At 38.2% G+C, this 20719-nt stretch overlaps 1 protein-coding gene across 3 annotated transcripts in view; it reads left to right on the top strand.

Moving 5' to 3' along the window:
- ADGRL2 (adhesion G protein-coupled receptor L2) overlaps window positions 1-20719 on the top strand; it is a 156078-nt gene that overhangs the window by 108842 nt on the left and 26517 nt on the right. For 2 of the 3 annotated variants that reach the window (XM_059477738.1, XM_059477737.1), the window contains exons 5-12: window positions 1825-2625; window positions 10464-10760; window positions 11310-11413; window positions 12253-12438; window positions 14068-14106; window positions 16980-17163; window positions 19074-19196; window positions 19459-19664. In XM_059477738.1, the coding sequence (XP_059333721.1) occupies window positions 1825-2625; window positions 10464-10760; window positions 11310-11413; window positions 12253-12438; window positions 14068-14106; window positions 16980-17163; window positions 19074-19196; window positions 19459-19664 (1940 nt within the window). The remainder of the gene's footprint in view (window positions 1-1824; window positions 2626-10463; window positions 10761-11309; window positions 11414-12252; window positions 12439-14067; window positions 14107-16979; window positions 17164-19073; window positions 19197-19458; window positions 19665-20719) is intronic. The other variant, XM_059477739.1, reaches the window with a different exon arrangement.

Here is a 20719-nt window from a genome sequence, read left to right as displayed (position 1 = left end):
AGTAATATAACTTTATTAATTGGGTTCAGTTTATGTCTTCCGTATATGGTGGCAGGATGGATGTTTGTTTTAAACACAATACTCTCCTTGCATACTAGCTTGCTGTTTTGGGCTTAATCGTTGATGCTGGAGAATATCTGAATGAGCTAATTGTTAATTTTTTCTTCTCTTTTCCTCTTGCTTACTGTGCTTTTGCTTCCTTTTTTCTAGATGTTTTTGCTTATTCCTTCTAGTCTGATTTTGCAGTTATAGACTAAGAAGTGGCAAAAGTTATCAAGATTAACATTCAGGAAAACAAATAAAATACAGCCTAAGGAGACCCAAAGGGTGCAAGCTGCTTTCTTTACAAGAAAGAAAAGCAGGGAAATGTCTGGGGCAAAGATGGGGGAGGTTTAATAATCACATATGCAAACCTATATAATTAATATACTGAATTTTGTATTTCTAATTATCAATCATTACAATATGTATATGTGCACTTGCACATATATGATAAATATGTTGCTTTAAAACCAACTTGATTAGCATTATGCTTTTAGAAGAAGAAGAGTGTATATAGCATATATTAGTAAAGTAATTCATTATTTATTCAGGTTCACTAAGTGAAACTACATGTCAACATATCTGTATTCCCTCCTTAATCTACTGAAATGATTGATCCATGTTCATTTGCGTAACCGTAGAATCTCTCTCCTGCTAGGTTATCCTGTTGTCTGTTTCTCTTTATCCAATATAGTGCAGTTCTTATTCTCCCTATATTTAGCGTCTGTTACTAATTTAATCTTTTAGACTAATAGTCAATTTATGTTAATCTTCTTTCTTTTTTCCTTGCACTTTTTTATTTTTCTTCCGATGCTTAAAATAGAAGTGGAGCAAAAAGGTAAATAACGTATACAGTCCAAACCCCAGCTCCTTGTTATGTGCCTTATGGATGTTAACCTCTTCCCTTCCCCTCCCCACAACACTCTTATATTATGATAATCAGCAGGATCTCATAAGTACACCTCATAACGAAGTCGACTGTTTGCAATAAAGTGACTTGGCTGCTTAAAGTAGGTGGCGGGGTATAGTGTCTGAAGTACTTGGGCTGGAGGGAAGACTCCCTTGCTTTTTTCTCTCCCTTTCTCTTTGTCTTTCTTTCCCTCTCTTTCTCTCACCCTTGGGTAAATTCTTGTTAATCAAGTGTCATCTTGCCTGGCTTCCAGAACCCTCTCCATAGCATGCCATGGTTACAGGGTTTCCTGGTCTGTTTCATTCATTGCTTTGGTTGTGTTTTGTTTTCTCTGCTCCTAATTGCTTTCTCTATATACCTGATGATTTGTTTTGTTCCTTTATTTTTAATCGAGGCACCTCCTTTTTCAGCCTCACCACTTCTTAAAGTTCTAAACAAGTCGATGCGATTTTTTTTGGACTGAAATGACCTAGCACACTGCTGCACACCAGTTAAAAGCTCTGGAGCGTTAATGTGTACTCACTAAAAGTCTGAAACGAAAATGCAAGATTAGCTCTACATTTTCAGCTGTCTGTGTATGCCATTGAGCCTTGGTCTGTACTAGTGAAAACAGTTCCCATCCACTTTCCATACTGGTACAGCAAGAACATGGTAACTTTAAGAAAAGTGGATGATAAGGGTGATAATTGCATTAATTATAACATAAGGTATAATCTAGTGCCAATTAAATTGATTTTTTTTTCTTCCTGACACAGTCATTATGATTTACCTACCTTTTTTTTTTCTTTTCTTTCTTTTTTTTTTTTAATTTTTATTATAAGATGGTCTTAATTTGACGTAATTCTTGTCTTACTTCTCTCTGTGACTGTTAGTCTTTGTTTGCCCGGGGACGTTGAAAGCAATTGTGGACTCACCATATTTATATGAAGCTGAGCAAAAAGCAGGTGCTTGGTGCAAAGACCCTCTCCAGGCTGCAGATAAAATATACTTCATGCCATGGACTCCGTATCGCACGGATACTTTGATAGAGTATGCTTCTTTAGAGGACTTCCAGAACGGACGCCAGCAGACGACGTACAAACTCCCAAACCGAGTGGATGGTACTGGATTTGTAGTGTACGATGGAGCTGTCTTTTTCAACAAGGAAAGAACTCGGAACATAGTAAAATTTGACTTGAGGACTAGAATTAAGAGCGGAGAGGCCATAATCAATTATGCTAATTACCATGACACCTCTCCGTACCGATGGGGAGGAAAGACTGATATCGACTTGGCAGTTGATGAAAATGGCTTGTGGGTAATTTATGCTACGGAGCAAAACAACGGGATGATAGTAATCAGCCAGCTGAACCCCTACACCCTGCGCTTTGAGGCCACCTGGGAAACCACCTACGACAAGCGGGCAGCATCCAATGCCTTCATGATATGCGGTGTCCTGTACGTGGTGCGGTCGGTGTATCAGGACAACGAGAGCGAGACCGGCAGGAACGCCATCGATTACATCTACAACACCAGGCTGAGCAGGGGCGAGCACGTGGACATTCCTTTTCCCAACCAGTACCAGTACATCGCTGCAGTGGATTACAACCCCAGAGACAACCAGCTCTATGTGTGGAATAACAACTTCATTCTGAGATACTCCTTGGAGTTCGGCCCACCTGATCCTGCCCAAGGTAAGAATTTCTCTTTTTTTCTCATTTTTGATGTCTTGGTGTTTCCATTCAAAGAAATAAGTTACGATATTTTTGGTCTTAGATTTAGCTCATGACAGAAAGGTGAGGAAAGGTTTTTTGTCTGCACTGTGCTAAGCTGAGCAGCATTACAGCTGTGCAAGACAAATTTGCAGAACCTGTGAAGAGAAATAAAACTACTTTATTTGGTTTACAGGCTCGTGCTGTTCTTTTTTTGCTTTTTTCTTTTTTTTTTTCCTTTTTTTCCTTTTTTAAATGCAAGTGTGTAGCTTTTCTGTGGTTGAGAATGAGTTGGGGAATTACTTACTTTGTACCATCAGTCAGTTTGACTCCAACAGCTAAACTGAGTTGGAGTTGCTTCGTGCTGAGCCCGAAGCCCGTTCCCATCGGCTTGGTGTTACCTGCCTTCTGAATTGATTGCAGCACACACGCAGACCTTTTAACTTCTTGGTGCCAGCAGTGCAGAGCAATGTGTGCTGGGAGGTCCCAGAGGAGACATATTGGGTTAATGTGCAATACCAAGCATAAGTATTTTTCTGCAGCCTTATTTTCACAGTTTCTAATGTCGGGTTAGACAAGATTGTCTGACATCTTTTTAGTGGATTTCTCAGTAAGCCCCTTACAATTGCATTCCAGCTTGCTAGAAGTTAGTAGTACTTCGTAAAATGAAAGATACTAACTGTCAGAAGGGAAAAGAAAAACGGAGGTCTTTAGGTGTCAGAAATCCCTAAAAATGACATGAACAGGCACAGCCACATATTAACATCTACAGAGGAGAGTAAATACCAGGAGAAATGCTCTGTGGCAGAAGATATATGAAGCAAAAGCTGCTTTAGCAATGAAGGCAATACTTCACTTCTCTCATCTAACTGCTATGCATGTATAGCAGCCGTTTCTTCTACTTCAAGAAAGTAGTAATAATGGCTTCTCCACATGAAAAGTGGCTGTCCTGCTTCAGCAAAGCTGATTCATGCACAGCAGCGCAAACTGAATTATGCACACAATTATAACAACCCACATATAGCTTTTCCAGGTACAAAACTGCATTTGAGGCAGCAGAACAGGGTGGTGTAGAGCCAATACGTTAGTGATCTCCAAAGCCATGGGTGATCTGTCCAGTCTCCTACAGACCTCCCTGGCAATACCTGGCCAGGCTCCGGCAGGTTACAGGTGTTTGGGGAACTAGCCAGCTTTGCTCTCTGTACATAAAGCAAGTCCATTCCTCAGGGAGGCTTTGGAATTGCTCTTAGCAGAGAGATAAACCACCTGTGTAATTAAAAAAAAATTAAAGCTTTCATTTTCATACGTTCTCATGCATGCCACTTTTCATTCAGTTCATTTGAGTCAAAGATGCATTTTAAATTCTCTAAAGCTTTAAGAGTAAGAGGAGAAGATGGAGGTGCAGGCTCTAAGTAGCTTTTGCAGTTCAGGCAGCTGCTGTGAATGTGAAAAAAGCTAATCTCTAAGTCACTGCATAGAAGAAAAAGTATAAAGAAAAAGCAGGGGCAGAAAAGGCTTTGTGGAATCCTTCGTTCACTTTAGTAAACCTCCAAACATCTCCAGTTAAACATTTCATAATGTTTTTACTATGAGAGAGTCTTCAGGATCTTAAGTTATAGTGTATGTGCTGGCCACATCCCATCTGCTCTCAGAACTGGATTTGTGCATCCACCAGCACCCTTTTCTCTTCCTGGGCTCCTGCTGGCATGCAAGGCAGGAGCAGAAATTGTTTATTCCATCAAGACCTAGGCAAGAATGGGTCCAGGGCTCGCTGCAGGGTGCTTGCCTCTCCTCTGAGCTATTTGCCCATTCACCCCTGAAGACAGACAAGGAATATTTGAGTAAGTCATGAATTAGAGTTTTAAATGCATTAGGACATCAGTAAATATGTTTTGATTGTGGTCTTTTTAAAATATAGAAACCAAATGAAGACACTCATTTTATTTGAGCATGTGATGCATAAATTCACACACAGTATTTTCCTTACATAAAGCCAATACCCAATATTTTAATTTTGTGTGGGTATGTACATTGCAGATCTAAGAATATGTTTCAGGTCATTTCCTCTTTTGCCTAAGCCAGTTGCCTGTAGTTAGAAACTACTAAATGAAAGGAAAAATTATCTAACATAATTGCCTTTGCTATAAAAGCAAGGAGAAATTCTTTATGGTATCTACTCTATATTTATTTCTGTTATATTTCCAGTTCCTCTTTGTTTCAATATAAATTCTGTATAAATTGCAGCTCAGTCCTTCAACTATTATATAAAGGATTTACATGTGTAATACACATTTGGATTTTTTATCTCATATGGAATTAGATCAGCTTTTAAGCATGCCTGACGAATGGCATTTTTGTGCTTTTTTAATTCTAATTTGGTTTGGGTTTTTGTGGTCAACTCAGATTTCTTAATCATGTACTCAACAACATAGGAGTTACGATAACATTCTGTAAGTCACCTAACAAAAGAACTTTCTTTTAGTGTCCTTTGCAACAGTACTTTAATATCAAGTATTTAATGGTGTCACAAGGTCAGTGTCTCAAAATTGGAAGTCATGGCCCTTTCTTTTCAAATGGTTAACTTGGGACCATTGTGAAAAACTCAGTAATCTGTGTTCCCTCTCTTGCCAAGTGCGAAATAATGATAGATAAGACACACACTGATTTTTAGTTTTCTCCCTATATATCTGTCTTGGCTATTGCTTTTTGTCTACACCACAATGTCCAGCTACCAAGTGCTTCAAAAACACCAGTCTTTCTTCCTACATGAAAGATGAATTTGTCAGATTCAAGTTGCACTTTCCCTTCAAATTTGTTCCCAGCGCCAAAACTTGGGCTCATCCATATCCTGAAACTCCTGGCTTTGTTTTCTGTATTGTCTCCTTCATTTTTAAATCTCCCTGTTGAAACCCCTGAAATACCACTGCAATTAACCTAATATTGACCTTGCTCTTGCTGCACACCTGCAACATTTTCTCTTCTTGTGACTTTCTCAGTATCCTTATTTTCTTTGCCTTCAGGAGAAACTCTTCAGATTTCTAAAACTCTACCTGCTGGAGACAGACTACTGCTTTAGTACTCAGACAGTGGGGGCTGCTGCCCTTAGAAGTCCTCCCTTAACCCTATTCTTTTTATGTTATTTTCTTCCTGCTTCTCTCAGAAATTATAGTACACAGATGTATCATAGAATGATGGAAGGATCATTAAGTCCAGCCATAAATATCACCCTGACGAGTTCCCCACTGAACCATGTCCCGGAGCCCCACATCTGCAATCTGATGCTGGGCAAATGCCCCAACTGCATTTGCAAGGGGTCCTCCTGTTTCTGCAGTGCTTGTGCCTGCCAAGATGGTGCATTTGCAAGGTGTCTGCCAAGACAATGCTACGTGTAGAACATTCAGCCTGCAGCTGTGCGTCTCTGGTGTAGATGTAGAAACGGTTTTCAGAGCTACAGCTGTCAAGTACTGCTCAGATGTTGCAGAGGAGCATGTTTTCTACAATTAAGTATAAAAAGCATTTAAAAATCAAACCCCTAATTTTAAAATGAAATCAAATATATCAGGCCTTGCAAAAAGACACTGAAAAATTAGAGACAAATCAGAGCTTTTAAATCCTTGGTAAATTTAGTGGATATATCCAGTTACATTCTTTCTACAGGAGGTACCAGGGGTCCAAATGAATCCTTGGTGAAACAGGAATTTTTAATGGAATTCTAAGTTAAAAGACCAGGAAGAATGAAGGAATTTTCTCTCTAAAAAGTGAATATAAGCATTACATTGTAAGGTTTCCTTGGTAACAAAAAGAAGATAAATCCTTTTGTTCTGTGTTAGTGCATTAGGGAGAGATTTCATCTACACTCATCCCAATTTGTGCTAACTGTTCAAACTGTAGTTGTCTCCCCTTTTGTGCCATGATACCCATCATTAAGTATTATTGGATCACTGCAGGAAGAGATGGATGTTGTGAGTATGGACAGAGCAGAAACTCAGAGAGTAGCATCACCAAGGGCTTGAAGTAATAGGAAACTAGTGCAACACCAAGAATCTACAAGAAAGTCGTGCAGCAAATTAAGTAAATTGGGTCTGTATGTGTATATCAAATCTGATAGACTACAGATGAATTAAAAAGTGGTTGTACAAGCAAAGACAACATAATGGGGACCAGATAGCATATTTCTTAACCACAGGTATTATGCTATTTTTTTTTGTCACATGTGTTATTATTTTCAAGGTATAAATTTATAAATGACTATGTAAACATTTCACTTTCAATTGAACGGGATTTGGCAGGGTCAATAGAGTCCTGACTAACATAATAGCTGGAGTCACCTATAGGTAATTAGGTGACTCTCAGTACCTTCCCTGCTATTCACTGAGGCACAAAAACAGGTACAGAGCAGTAATAAGCAGAAGGCAGGAAAATTCTGATTTGCACAGGTTTCTGATCTCTGTTGCTTTACACAGCAGCTCCATGTATGACACCTTTTGAGAATAAAGGTGGGCACATAGATTTTCATGTGTCAGAATAAATTGAAATACCTGACCTGTAAAAATATACATTTAACTGAAAAATCTGTGCAGCTGATTTCTCAAATGATCTGGATGCCAGAGGGCAGAAAGAAACCATTCTCAGAAGTGGCACATCATTTGGGCATTACAATTAAAACAATTCTAAATCTAAGGTTAGAGTTGTACTTTGGGTGGGGATATTTTTTATTTGGCTTGATTTAGTTTGGTTTTTTTAAACTTTTTTTTATGCCTGCCTAGAATAGAAACCTCTTGGCAAGGTTGTTAGCTTGTGTGCCTCCTCTAAATCTGCTCTTCACTGATAGTTGGGGAAAGAAAGTTACTATTCCCCTGCTATCCTACAGCAATTGTGTTAAGTTTTTTATAGACATCACACTGCTAAACAGGTGTTAAGTTTTACTCCAGTGGTGTCTTCATTTTTAGTAACAGATAGGATATGTAACTGTTTAAATCAGATGTTAGGAGCTGCATGAAACAAATGTAAATTAAATATGCCTCAATTTGAGTCTTTGGATTTACGTTTTTATTGCTCTTTTCTCTTATTTTCTTAATTTTAATGACTGTCTTCAGCTGATAATAAGAGAACCTATTCTTAATAAAAAAAGAAGGCAGAAGAGGTTTCGCTTTTCTCCTCAGCGTATCAAGCCTAGTGAAAAAGTCAAAATAGAATCTCACATTGTAAAAGTGGCTTTTTTGGAGCTGGACTAAAACTACATAGCTTCACCCCTGCTGCTTTGAACAAGAGGTTAATAACCTTGACATGGAGTTTGTTCTTCTTCCCTGCTGCAGCCTATTAATCATCACTGCCATATCTTGTATTGGCCAAGTGCTCTGCGAGGCAGAGCCCTCCGCCCTCAGCTCTCGGAAGGAGACACATCAGGTGGTGGCAGCTGTCTTGTGTCTTCGTGCAGCTCAGGAGAGTGGCCGAGCAGATGAAGTTCCCACATGTCATTAAAGACAAAATGACCTGCCTTCGAAAAGCTAGATATACTCCTTGAAGTGATGTGTTTGGCTTTTTCCTAGTTTTCAACCACCTTCTTTCCCAGACTTCCAGCACTGTCTGAAGTTTCTTGGTGCATTCTTAAATATGCTGACTTCTTTTCTAAAATTTGATTGAAGAAAAAACTTCTGCAATGTTTTTAATTTTTTTTTTTTTTTTTTTGCGAGAGGTAGTTTCAAGTCTTTCTCTTACAATGTGAGATTACTTATATATTTCTATGTAGTACTACCATGCTATGCAGGTCATTTTTTAATCATGGCTGATAGGCTTTGAAATTGATTTTAATGGATAGCATGAAAGTTGTACTAACTAAAGTTGTGTAATGACAGCAGAATTATTTTAGCTCAGGGTGCAACACCAAATATGTTCTGAAAATTGTTACCTCACCACTGAACTTCAAAGAGTTTTATGAATTCTGACACTGATATTTTGCTTCTGAGACAAAACTGTCCTAAACATTACAGGGTTTGAGTAGTAATTGCAATAATGCTAATACCCATTTTGATGTTTAAATATGTATTAATTAGCAGAGTGTATTAGGAGATGGATCGTAATAATTGGTTGTCCCCTGCATCATTCCCCATCCCCACGAGCTCCCTGTTCCCAAGGACCTGATTCAGCAGGCCTTGCCTGACACTTGTGCAAGTGATTGCAAATGCTTTTGACAAATGTTAATTGGGAAGCACTAGAAGGCTGGATGCATTGTAATCAAAAGCAAATTAAAGCAGTTTCACAAGATGTCAGGCAAGCACTCGCAGAACAGATCTGAGGGTTTCAGTAGTCACTGGCTACACCACAAGTTCAGCACAATTACACAGGCTGTGTTCAAGCAGCCAAGAATGAGACTGAAGAGAAGACAGGCTCTGCAGAAGTTTGTGAGCAGGAGAGGGATGATACGCACATCTTTGCCTTTAGTCTTGAAAAAACAGATCATGATGATCAAAACATCACCCTAAATTCATGTGCAAATAAAAAAATAAATTAATATTCTAAACCTCTAATATAAGTGAAACATAACTGAAAAAGGGTTTTGAAAAAATTGTGATTTGCCAAACGGCAAATTTAATATTATGCAAGACACTAATTTACAAAAAGCTGATGAAAAAATGAGACTGCTCTTCATTTTATTTTTTTTTTATGATTTAATGATTTAAAGAGAAGCTGTGCTGTTCAGTAAGTCAAGAGTGCAACGGTCTAGCAGAAGCAGAAAAAAAGAGAAAGAAAGAAGCCAAAAATTCTTTTCGTGAGCTTATTTGTTCTCAACACAAGCCTCTGTACTTTTCTGTGCCTGTAAAACATTTTGAACACTAATGAATATTTGGAAATAATGATAACTGTTGCATATGCTTTGCTCATTTGCATTATTTTTCAATATCTGCGTGAAGGTGTTGCACAGCCATTCCAGACTCCGCTAGCATCAATTTATAATTTCTCCCCAAAGCCTGAAAGCCCTGGCATGGCTTGGGCTGCACCTCAGCAGCTCCAGCTGAGAGTTCCTGCTGTGGCTCAGTGGCAGGAGCAGCTGCACCTCCCAAACAGGAGGGATTTGGCCTAAGCCTGGCCTGGTGTTTCATAGAAGATGAAATCTCAGTCCTTGCCACTGGCTTGTGTGAATTGTGTCTTCCTACCTGCTCTATCAAAAAAGGATGTTAAGGCCCCAAATGTTCAAAGAAGAGAGCGCCACGTGCCTGCTGGGTGCTGCCTCTGCTTGGAGCTAATCAGGCATGCAGCTCCCTCAGGCAGCATAACTGCTGGGTAGGAAGATGTTATCATAATTATTGCCCTGGAAGGTGTGTACTGGGTGGCTTGAAGTTTTGGGGTCTGTTTTTTAAAAATGGTCTCGTTAGTTACAGCCCGCTGCCTTTGTTGTTAAAGCTGGACTACATTGTTCACGGCACACTGATTCAAATGATTCTATCTATTGAGTTGTTCCTGCTGCAAATGTGATTAAGTAATCTTTAATTGCTTTGAGCGTGTTTGTTATGTACTGATAATTCCCTAGTATGCCTTTCAGCTTTTAGAAATGTAACTATCAATTTTATTACAGAAGAGATTATTTGGAGAATGTGCTGAAACGTCATAACAGTATGAGCTGGGAGTAAAAAAAGAAAAAAAAAACAAAAAAATTCAAAGTTATGTCTTAAGCATCCAGAATAGCAATAAGAGTAATATTAGATAAAGGAAAGGAGACGCCAGAGAATCCTTGAAAGCTACATAAATAGCTTTTAAATAACTTTTTTATATATAATTCAGAAGTAATTTATTTTATTATTACTCTGTTTTTCCCTGTGCAGTGCCTACCACAGCAGTGACAATAACTTCTTCAGCAGAGCTTTACAAAACCACAGTGTCAACCACTAGCACTACGTCACAGAGAGGTCCCATAAGCACAACATCAGCTGGAGGAACAAAGGAAGGAAGCAGAGGACCCAAACCACCACCACCCATTTCTACAACCAAAATTCCTCCCGTGACTAGTTTTTTCCCTTTGCCAGAGAGATTCTGTGAACCAACTGAAGCCAGGGGGATTAGCTGGCCTCAAACACAGAGAGGAATGATGGTTGAACGCCCTTGCCCCAAAGGAACACGAGGTATTGCCTTTAAAAATACATCTTGATTTCAAGCAGACATTTCAAAAGCAATATGAAGCTCTCTCATGATGAATACTTTTGAATCTCAGGCTGTCTGTCCCATTATTTTTTTGTTACCCAGAGAGTGCAGTACCTACAGGCAGTGGTCAAGTTATAATCTGCAATCGTCATTTGAGCGTAGCCACAGAATTACCTTGTGCTTGCACTTGTGTGAATCCAGGTCAAATTTTAGGGCATTGCTTGAGGACTGTTGTGAAATATGCTTACAGCTGCCTTTCTCATTATGAACTCCCCTCTGGATGAGCTCCAGGAAAAATCAAGGGCTTTTTGTTTGTTTGCAGAAAACGTCTGGTATTTTTCACTGACTTTTTTCTTTAATTGCTCTTTGTAATGTACATTATTTCCTTACATTTTTGTCAATTATTGTCAAGTACTACCATTAGCAGCATTCAGAACTGAATGTTGTTTAGGAGCACAGTGTAGCCAATTTCCTGAATGCATGCAGAAGAATGGTTTCCATTTCACTGTAGTTTTCTGCATCTGTTGTAGGAACTGCCTCGTATCTCTGCGTGGTCTTAACAGGAATGTGGAACCCCAAAGGCCCTGATCTTAGCAACTGTACCTCACACTGGGTAAATCAGCTGGCTCAGAAGGTTGGTTGAAACCTTTTAATCTGGCATACACTAGTGATTAAGGATTTTAACTCTGAGCATTAATATTTCAGTTTGTTTAAGTTGTCTTTATTGCTCTGTGTTCATTAAAAGTAGGAGGAGTTATGTGTACTCTGTGTGCAAAGCACTGGCCAACAGTTAGGTTCTTATGTGTGTTTTAGTATGCCCTCTATAATTCTTATGTTGAATTTGTGATTACATGTTCTCATCACTATTTAAAACAAAGTAGCTTTGCTTGTTTTCAAAAACCAAAAGCAATATTTGTGTAAGAAATCAAATACTATACAACACACAGCAAAACCTCTGATATACAGCAGGGTTTTTTTTGTTCAGTAAAAATTACACTGTAATAAATAGATTTTTGTCTGAGTGCATTGATAACGGTATGATTAGACTGCAGAACCACTTTCTGTGTTTTCCTTCCCTACTGAGATTTACAAAGTTTATGAAAACTGGATAATTTGTTGTCAGTACAAGGCTACTTGACTTTCAAATGCCTCAAGCACTGGTATGAACAAACAGATTTCTTACTGTCTGATAATGGCAGTAAAATGAAAGTGAGGATGAATAGAAGATTGAGCCCAAAAGTCCCACTCAGATTTCTGGTTTTGAAGGCTGTTAAGAACTGCTTTTGTGTGTCACGGATCTAAGAACCTTTAATCTTCTGAGATAAAGAGAACGTTATTGGTCTCAATTAGTTACAGATTTCAATGTATGTGCAAATGGTTATTTCACCACAACAAAGGTACACAGGGAATTGGAATTAGGAGCCGCAAGCAGAACAAGGGACCCTGCTGAGATAATATAAACTGTCATTTCAGATCAGAAGTGGAGAAAATGCTGCTAGTCTGGCCAATGAACTGGCTAAACACACCAAAGGAGCAGTCTTTGCTGGAGATGTTAGTTCATCAGTGAGGCTGATGGAACAGCTCGTGGACATTTTGGATGCTCAGCTTCAGGAGCTACGGCCCAGTGAAAAAGACTCTGCTGGAAGGAGTTATAACAAGGTACACACCTCCCATCACCTCCTCCTGCTGAGATAACAATTGCTCTTGGGTTTGGTATTTTTTTCCTTTCAGAAACATTAATCTATACTTTGTTCCTGCATGTGTATAGTTCTGGAATAAGCATATGAGAGAAAACAGCAGTAAATACACAGCAGAAAGTTGTAATTACCTTCTTTAGGGAATAAGATGTAATTCACAATAGCTGACTGGTCCTAAAATACATAGCTGTGTCCCATATTAAAATCTGGAATGCATTATAACTAGTGTGAGGGAAATGAGTATTAGCTCTCAGAAATTCTGTAACAAATCAGCATGTTTATCCAGTGATCCTTTTAACCCTGAACATGTAATAAAATCAGTGGAATTCTGCATAGGTGCATGGTTTTATTTTAATCCAACTTCCTGCAGAATAATAGCACTTTCTTAGACTTCTAAAGACACCAACATTACTTATAATTGATCTTTATAAAAAGGCCTTACTGCACATAACTAAAACTTGAATTAATGTTTTCTCTGGAAACATGTTCCAAGAAACATTTCAGAGAAAATGTGTCTTTGTGGTTTAAATACAAATTACAGTGTTATTACTTTTCCTCTTTTTCTCAGGGGAAATGCTGTATTTCTCAGCCTCTTCCTTGCATGAGCCTAGTCAGCAAGCCACAAATGAAATATTTTTTCATCCTCCTTTACAGAGAGAGAGAGATCCATGCATTTCTCTGTTATTTTGGCAATAGTTTTATTTACAGTCCCTAGATGCCCTTAAAATCGTTTTCCCAGAGACAGATCAAGTGCCCACACACAGATTTTTTCCTTTGACCTTTTCATACAAACCTCACCATTTGGGCAAAAGATATCTAGACACCTGAGTAAAGGTTGCTGTGCTGCTTTTGGCTGGGCTAGAGTTAATTTTCTTTACAGTGGCTAGTATGGGGCTACATTTTGGATTTGTGCTGAAATAAATCTTTCATATCTTTGATAGAAAGATGTTTTTGTTAATGCTGAGTAGCACTTTCACAGCATTTTCTTCTTTTCCTACTGCTGCACTGTCAAGGAATTTGGGAGTGCATGGAAATTTGGGAGGGAGCCTCTGAGGCCAGCTGACCTTGAGGGTATTCCATACATATGATGGGACATCATACTCAGCATATAAAGCTGGTGGGAATTAGGGAGAACTGGGGGACTTGGAAGTTATGGAGTTTGTCTTCCCAAGTAACCATTCCATGATTGATGGAGCTTGGCTTTTCTGGGAATGGCTGAACACCTGCCTGCCCATGGGAAGCAGTGAAGTAATTCCCTGGTTTGTTTTATTTTGTTTTACCTTTTGAATTGTGTCTATCTCGGCTCATGGATTTTGTCAGTTTTGCCCTTGTGATTCTTTCCCCCATCCTGCTGGTGAGCAAATGAGCAAGTGGCTGTGTGGTCTTTGGTTTCCAGCTGGGCTTAAACCACAGCTGGGAAAAAACATTTCCTATGTGATGTTCTTTTGTAGTCATCATGGAGAGAAACTAGATTTATGTCCAGGCTGCCATTCAAAATCAGGATTTGAAACACCAGAGTATTTTTTTTTTCTCTTTCTGAAGTTTTCCAGAATCTTTCTAACTTCTGATTTTCTTTTTCCTTATTAAAAAGCTCCAAAAACGAGAGAAGACGTGCAGGGCTTACCTTAAGGTATATCTCCTGTGCTGTCACCCTGCTTTCTCCCTGCTTCAGCAACCTGCCACGCTTTATCATCTTGCTGCATGATCCTATGTATTTCAGTCTTTGATAAATGTGTATTGTGCCCCATATCAACTTTACAAATGTTGGCTTTGCACAGGTATAACACTCAAAAAAAAAAAAAATCAAAGTTCATACCTCTTGTACCTTAACTTGTTTAAAACTAAAAGAGCAGAAGGGATTATTATCTGAATTGGAAGTAACATCTCTCTTGTAATAAAATTTTGGGCAGGGGTAAAAAGCTTGCAACTAAAAAAAATTAGTTCACCTTGGTAGAATTTTGTATCAAAGACTGTTTAGAGTTAATTTGCTTGTGAGAAAAATGTACATTATAGCTTGCTTTGTGTGTATTCTTATGCCTAGTAAAATCACTTCTTACAGTTTTAAGAATTGTTACAATTCAGTGACTTGAGGATACAATGCAAAGACAAACATTTCTCTAACTTCACTAGTAAAATGTCTGCCATGTGTCCCATTAACCAGGCTGTATAGAAGGCGTGTAACACATTGCTACCTGATTTCCAGTTCCTTTCACCAGCTGTAGAATGGTTGCCTGTAGTGGCCAGCTCCTTTGCTGCAGTACAATGCCAGTAATGCCACCTCACCCCTATGAAGGGCAGAATAAAGTCCTAGGACAAACATGTCTGGCTCTGAAATATTTTATTGCAGATTTTTTCAAAACTTCTTTTAAAATACTGATTTTTACTTGTATCCTCTGAGATGAAATATAAGAATTATTTTTGGAAAGAAATTTGAAATACTTTACAACATAATAAAAAAATTCAGACTCTTCCTGAAAAGAGATTTCTCTGTACAGGGCACTTCTGTCTTTTATCCCAAAGCCCTGGAAGTGCAATGGAGGTGTCCAGTTATACAGAAATTTGACAAAAAAGACAAAGATCTGGAGATAAATTTACTTCTCAAGCAATGATAGTTGTAATAGGTTTTTATTAGCAAATATATTTTAATAGTAAAGGGTAATCCAGCAGATGTGGTTTGGACAGAGTGGGTTTTTCTGCTTCCTTTCCATTAGCAAACAGGATTGTGAGAAGAGCAGTAACAAGGCTGCTCCGACAGCTGTGTCACAGGGGTTGTGGGGTTTTTCCCATCCATTTGCCTCTGTCTGAGAGGAGAGAACTTCAGAGATATTACTGGGCAGGTGATGATTTTCCACAAGGAAAATGCAGAGTTATCCCATAATGAAGGAAAAGCATACCGTGTCCATGAATGCATACCGTCAGTGCTGTATGGCGGTACATGAGAAACCAGAGCAGAACCTTAATTTCCAACTGGTGTCATTTTCTGTAGGTCTCAAATGGGCTTCTCTGCTTAGATAAGACTAATAAACCTCTTGAAATTACAAATCAAAAGCTGACTTACACTATGCAAATGAAGCGAGTTCCCACTTTGTGACAGAGAATTCATTTGTACCTCAGATTAGAGGCTCCAATCTGTATTTCTTAGTAACTAATGAATCTGGCCTCTGCAGACCAATTTCAGTTCCACTCTAGTTAATGGCTGCAGCAGTATCAGTGCGAACATTTTGACTATTCTCCCATTAGAGAAAGAAAAAAGGCTTTAAAGCCACTTCGAAGTATCTTCCACCTGCCAGGAAGGTCGTGGTGGCTCACAATGCAGACAGAAAGAGGATATTAAAATGGATTAGGCTAATTAATCTTGCTCTGACAGTAGCCTTGACCAAGTTTTCCCATTCGTTTGTTTGCACAATATAGTACTCCAGACTGACATCTTCCTGTTTGTATAATGTGTTCTGTTTCCATTTCCAATGCTTTTAAATTGATCAAACAAATTGTATATATGCTTAATGACACATTAGGAATAGGTAAATGGGACAGAGTAAACAGGGTGTTACAGCAGTGCCTGCTGTACTCAATGCACAGCACACTCGGTGCACAGCAGCGTTATGCATTAATGTAAAAGCCTGCCTTCAATTGATTACCTGATTACTCTGATTGGATTATTTTGTAAAATAATGTAATCATGTCACTGAATTATTCTTCTTCCTTATTTATTACTACCTTATAGACAGCTCAGTGAACCTTAAAGCATGATGATAGAGTTGTTACAAGTAAAACTTTTTAAAATAGCAGCTTTTATTCAGCTTTACAGTTTTGCCGTCACTGATAACAGGAACGGTCAGTGGACATCCTTGTTTGCTCTATTGATTTCCTTTTCCAACTGACCTTTGTGCAGGAATGGGAGTTGGTAATCCTTCTAAGTATCTATGAACAGGTACAGGAACAGGAGGGGGAGTGAGAGTGGCCAAAACTAATTTATATCCACTGAGTCAGCTTCATTTCATGCCTCCTGTAATAAAGAAGGTCTATTTGTCATAGACAAGTAGTTTATAGTGCTATGGCTGCACTAGTGGGGCTCAGTTTCCAGAGGACAATTATTGTCATTTTAGCCTAAATTGCGGAGTGCTAATTTTGGCATTAGCATTTTTAAATAGAAGTTATACATTTTGACATTAAGATGAAAGCTTCAGGCAAGATTTCTGGCATTTATTTTTACATTTTTCAGCACATTAATAATACCATACTTATATCTGATACAAAACAAGTCAAATTTGCATGTTTACTGCTTAGAGACCACACAATGCTAGTGGCTAGCTGCGCTTCTATTCATGCTAATCCAACAAGCAGATGGAAAATATTTTAATGTTGAAAATAGTGTTCTTGTGCCATTAAATCACAGTAAATCATTCTGACAGTTAAGTATTATAATTGTCACCGTATAACATTGGGAATTTTCCCCAGCTGCCTAGGGCTTCAGACCTAATGATAGTTTTCTAATGAATGCAGGCAGTTGTGGATACAGTGGACAACTTGCTCAGGCCTGAAGCTCTGGAGTCCTGGAAGGACATGAATTCTTCAGAACAAGCCCATGCAGCCACAATGTTACTTGATACCTTAGAAGAAGGGGCTTTTGTCTTGGCTGATAACCTTGTAGAACCAAGTAGAGTCTCAATGCCCACAGAAAATATTGGTAAGTAAACTTCTTTTTGAGCATAACTTAAAGTGGTATGTGTTGCTCTACACAAAAGGAAGAAATAGTGCTCCAGATAGCAACATACTTTCTGAAGGCTGAGCTGTGCAATGTTTGATGGAAAGGTGAGTGCTCCAAAGCAGGGAAAACACACTTTTCTTGTTTGGTCCTTTGAAATTAGCCTTCTTCTTTATTGTCATTAGTACATTATAAAATGGAAAGTAGTTGATGCTACAAAGTTGATTTATCTCTGAAAAATCGTTAGCAGAATGCGTGGATGTGAAGAGTGCTTAAAAGGCAGAGTATGGATTTTTTTGAGGTAACTGCTTTCTGTAGAGCTGCAGAAAATACTTTTCAGTTAAATATAAACTGTTCCTAATGAATTTAAATTACTTTTTTTGCAATGTGCTGTGCCAGTTAAATATTTTAGGCACTCAGCATAGGCCAAATGTTTATATTAAACATGACTGCCTTCAGGTAAAAATGTGTTCAGTGAACTACATCTCCCATAATGCAGAATAGCTATGCTCCAGAGACTGCAAAATAGCTGGAGATAGTTGGAGCATAATTTAGAATTTAAGTGGTGACAGAGAAATGAAGGGGTTTGGTATTAGAGATGTGCAAATATTGTTGTGCAGGATGTGTTAAAGCAAAAATCATTGCTATGCATAAAATTAAAATTCCTTATTACAGAGATTAATGTAGTCTCAGGGAGGTACAAGGAACCTGAAAGTCTGCTAATATGCAGAGTACCAAGATAGAGACTTGGAATAGACTGCAGAAATGAGACTTTTCACGTTTCAGTGTCTGCATATTTGTAGCTGTAGAAGATGATTCTGCCTAGTTTTTAATTGAGTAGGGAGATACTGGGAAAGGATGGGGAAAAGTCTCACAGTCTGTTATCAAAGGAACTGCACCAGTTGTTTTGAAGGAATGTGGGTAGAATCACAGATCTGCCTTTGGATGTACACAAGCAGTTCCATGGAGATGAGTAGACACTGAATATTACTTCTTGTGAAAAGCTGTCTTCATGTCATAATAACACTTCCCTGATGCCATGCAAGACTGAATTCCTGGCACACATATGTATGTATGACTTGGAGAAAGAGATTTCCTAATTTCATACTTTTTGTCAGTCTGTAGTTCAGAGCGATAGCTGGACTGGTTTAATATAACACAGATTTTGTCAAGCAGTTGTCTGCTCTCACCTATATGAATGATTTTATCTATCCAAGGAAATCCAGCATTTGATGGTAATCTTGCAAAAATTTCCCAATATGAGATGTGTTATAAAAGTAATACTGAAGTATGGCTGAGTAGCATCTGATTTTTCAATTTAAATGCTTTTTAGCAGAACTAATAAAATGGTTTCCTATAAGTATACAGAAGTAGATGTAGGAAAAAAGAATTGGAAATAATGTTTAGCTACATATACTGATTTAGCTAAATACGTGGCATGAATACTTAGGTATTCTTTTTATTCCTAAAAATACCTAGGTATTCTTTGCTGACTGTTTAAAAAAACTCTTTATATCTCAATGAATACTTAAAGATCTAAATTTGTCAGCAAAGGATACTGCATAAACATTGACATCTTCAAAACTAACATTTTTTGCAATATGTGTGTAGTATCTTTAACTGGATGCTTTGTGGGCACAAATTTGAACAAGGTTTGATGTCAAGTTATCACTAGTAAAGTGCTGTCATTTCAGCAGTGTGCATTAGATTTAGTTAAAGAAGCTGAGTCTGTGTGATTGAAGCATGCAGTACAAATCTGCCTTACAGACAGCCATGTGAGAAAACTAAATAAAGACTAGGGGGAAAAATTGTCGTCTGGCATATTGTAATCTGGCCAAGAGACTTTATCTGCATTCTCCTTTTTTAACAATTTTTTTTTCTGGTCTGCTTAGTTTTGGATGTTGCAGTGCTTTCTACTGAGGGCCAAGTGCAGGACTTGCGATTTCCTCAGGCTGGTAAAGGAGGCAACTGGATTCAGCTCTCTGCACGGACCATGAAACAGAACAGCAGGAATGGTGAGCCTTGGGCACGGAACAGTGGAACTCCATTAACTTCTATAAACCTACCTTACCTAGTTAAAACATCAAAACAAAACACCACAAAGCTGCTCTGTGGCTTTTTTTTTGATGATCACGGGTACCTGGTCGTTTTTCTTCAAGTCTGTGGCCTGAAAATACCTCTCAGTTTACTGATGTTTAATTTTCATTAGAGTACAGGTCGCCGTCTTTCTGTAGACCTTTGTGGAGTGAAGATGGGCTTTTTTTTTTTCTTTTGTAGGACTAGCCAAACTGGTTTTCATTATTTACAAAAGTTTGGGCCGTTTCCTCAGTACTGAAAATGCAACCATAAAGTTGGGCAGTGACTTGGCGGGGCAGAACAGCACGATCGCCGTCAACTCGCACGTCATCGCCGCCTCCATCAACAAGGAGTCGAGCCGGGTGTACCTGACCGATCCCGTGCACTTCACACTGGAGCACATCGATGTGAGTTATGCTAATGACTCAGTGGGAAGGTCACAAAATCAGCAAGAGAGAAAAGCAATGCAGAAAAACAACCTCTTTTTTACCATTTGAATTTTAAATGTTGGTCTAGGTCAGAGACGCGAGTTAAGTCTATGAACATAAAATTAAATGAGCCTGGTTCAGTGATTATTAGAACTTAAGTGTATTCTTAATGAAAGCTAATTCAGTAATCAACATGAAAATGTAAATGACTCATTTGTTTCTAACTGAAAATTAACTCTTACCTTAGTAGAAGAGAAGAAAATAAGTGTTAAGATTCTTGATGGTTTGATGTAGTAAGTTTTATTCACTCTTTACCTTTCTACATTAATTTTGGTCCAAGTTATGGAAGCTTATACAAATTGTTCAAATTGCATTTATTAAGCAAAGAATAAAGTATGGTATCTTGATCTGTTATACTTTGAATTTATGTATATTTTCTTCATGGTATTTAATTTAATGTGTTTCTTTGCTCTTAAGTTGTCCTTTCTCTTTTCATGTCTCACATGGGGAAAATAAACAATCACTACTGTGATAGAGAAAATATGGTTAGATTTTTCCTCTTGTTTGCCTGTTTATTTAAATCTGGTTGGAATTTTTTTTCATCAAAATAAATAGGCACTGAGGAGTGAACTTTTTTGTGATACCTTTTCACATAACTTTGGCCTGACCAAAGGTGAGAACCAAAGGAAAGAGATCCTATTTTCAAATTGTCAATTACAGAAAAAAATATCTTCAGAATAAATTCACAGTCCTAACTTTCCAGAAAGCAAAAACAACTATAATGTACCATCCATGCAAAAAATTGTAATTGTTTAAAATGGGGTCTACAGTAATTGAGACTACACTTCAGAGTGCTTTGGACTATAAAGTCCCTTTTAAACTAGATGCCTTCCTTGTGCAACATAGTCCACAGTTTTGCTGATGAAAAGCTTTATTGTCCAAAACGTGCAAAGTTTAATCTAAATTACCTTTTACACATATTAAACAATTGTTATTGCCATCTTAGTGTGTAAAATCCTCATTTTATGTTATCC

Source organism: Ammospiza nelsoni, chromosome 9 (genome assembly GCF_027579445.1).
Source record: "Ammospiza nelsoni isolate bAmmNel1 chromosome 9, bAmmNel1.pri, whole genome shotgun sequence".
Taxonomy (NCBI): domain Eukaryota; kingdom Metazoa; phylum Chordata; class Aves; order Passeriformes; family Passerellidae; genus Ammospiza; species Ammospiza nelsoni.
The sequence above is the reverse complement of the archived record's forward strand: the minus strand, read 5'-3'. Positions and strand labels throughout refer to the sequence as shown.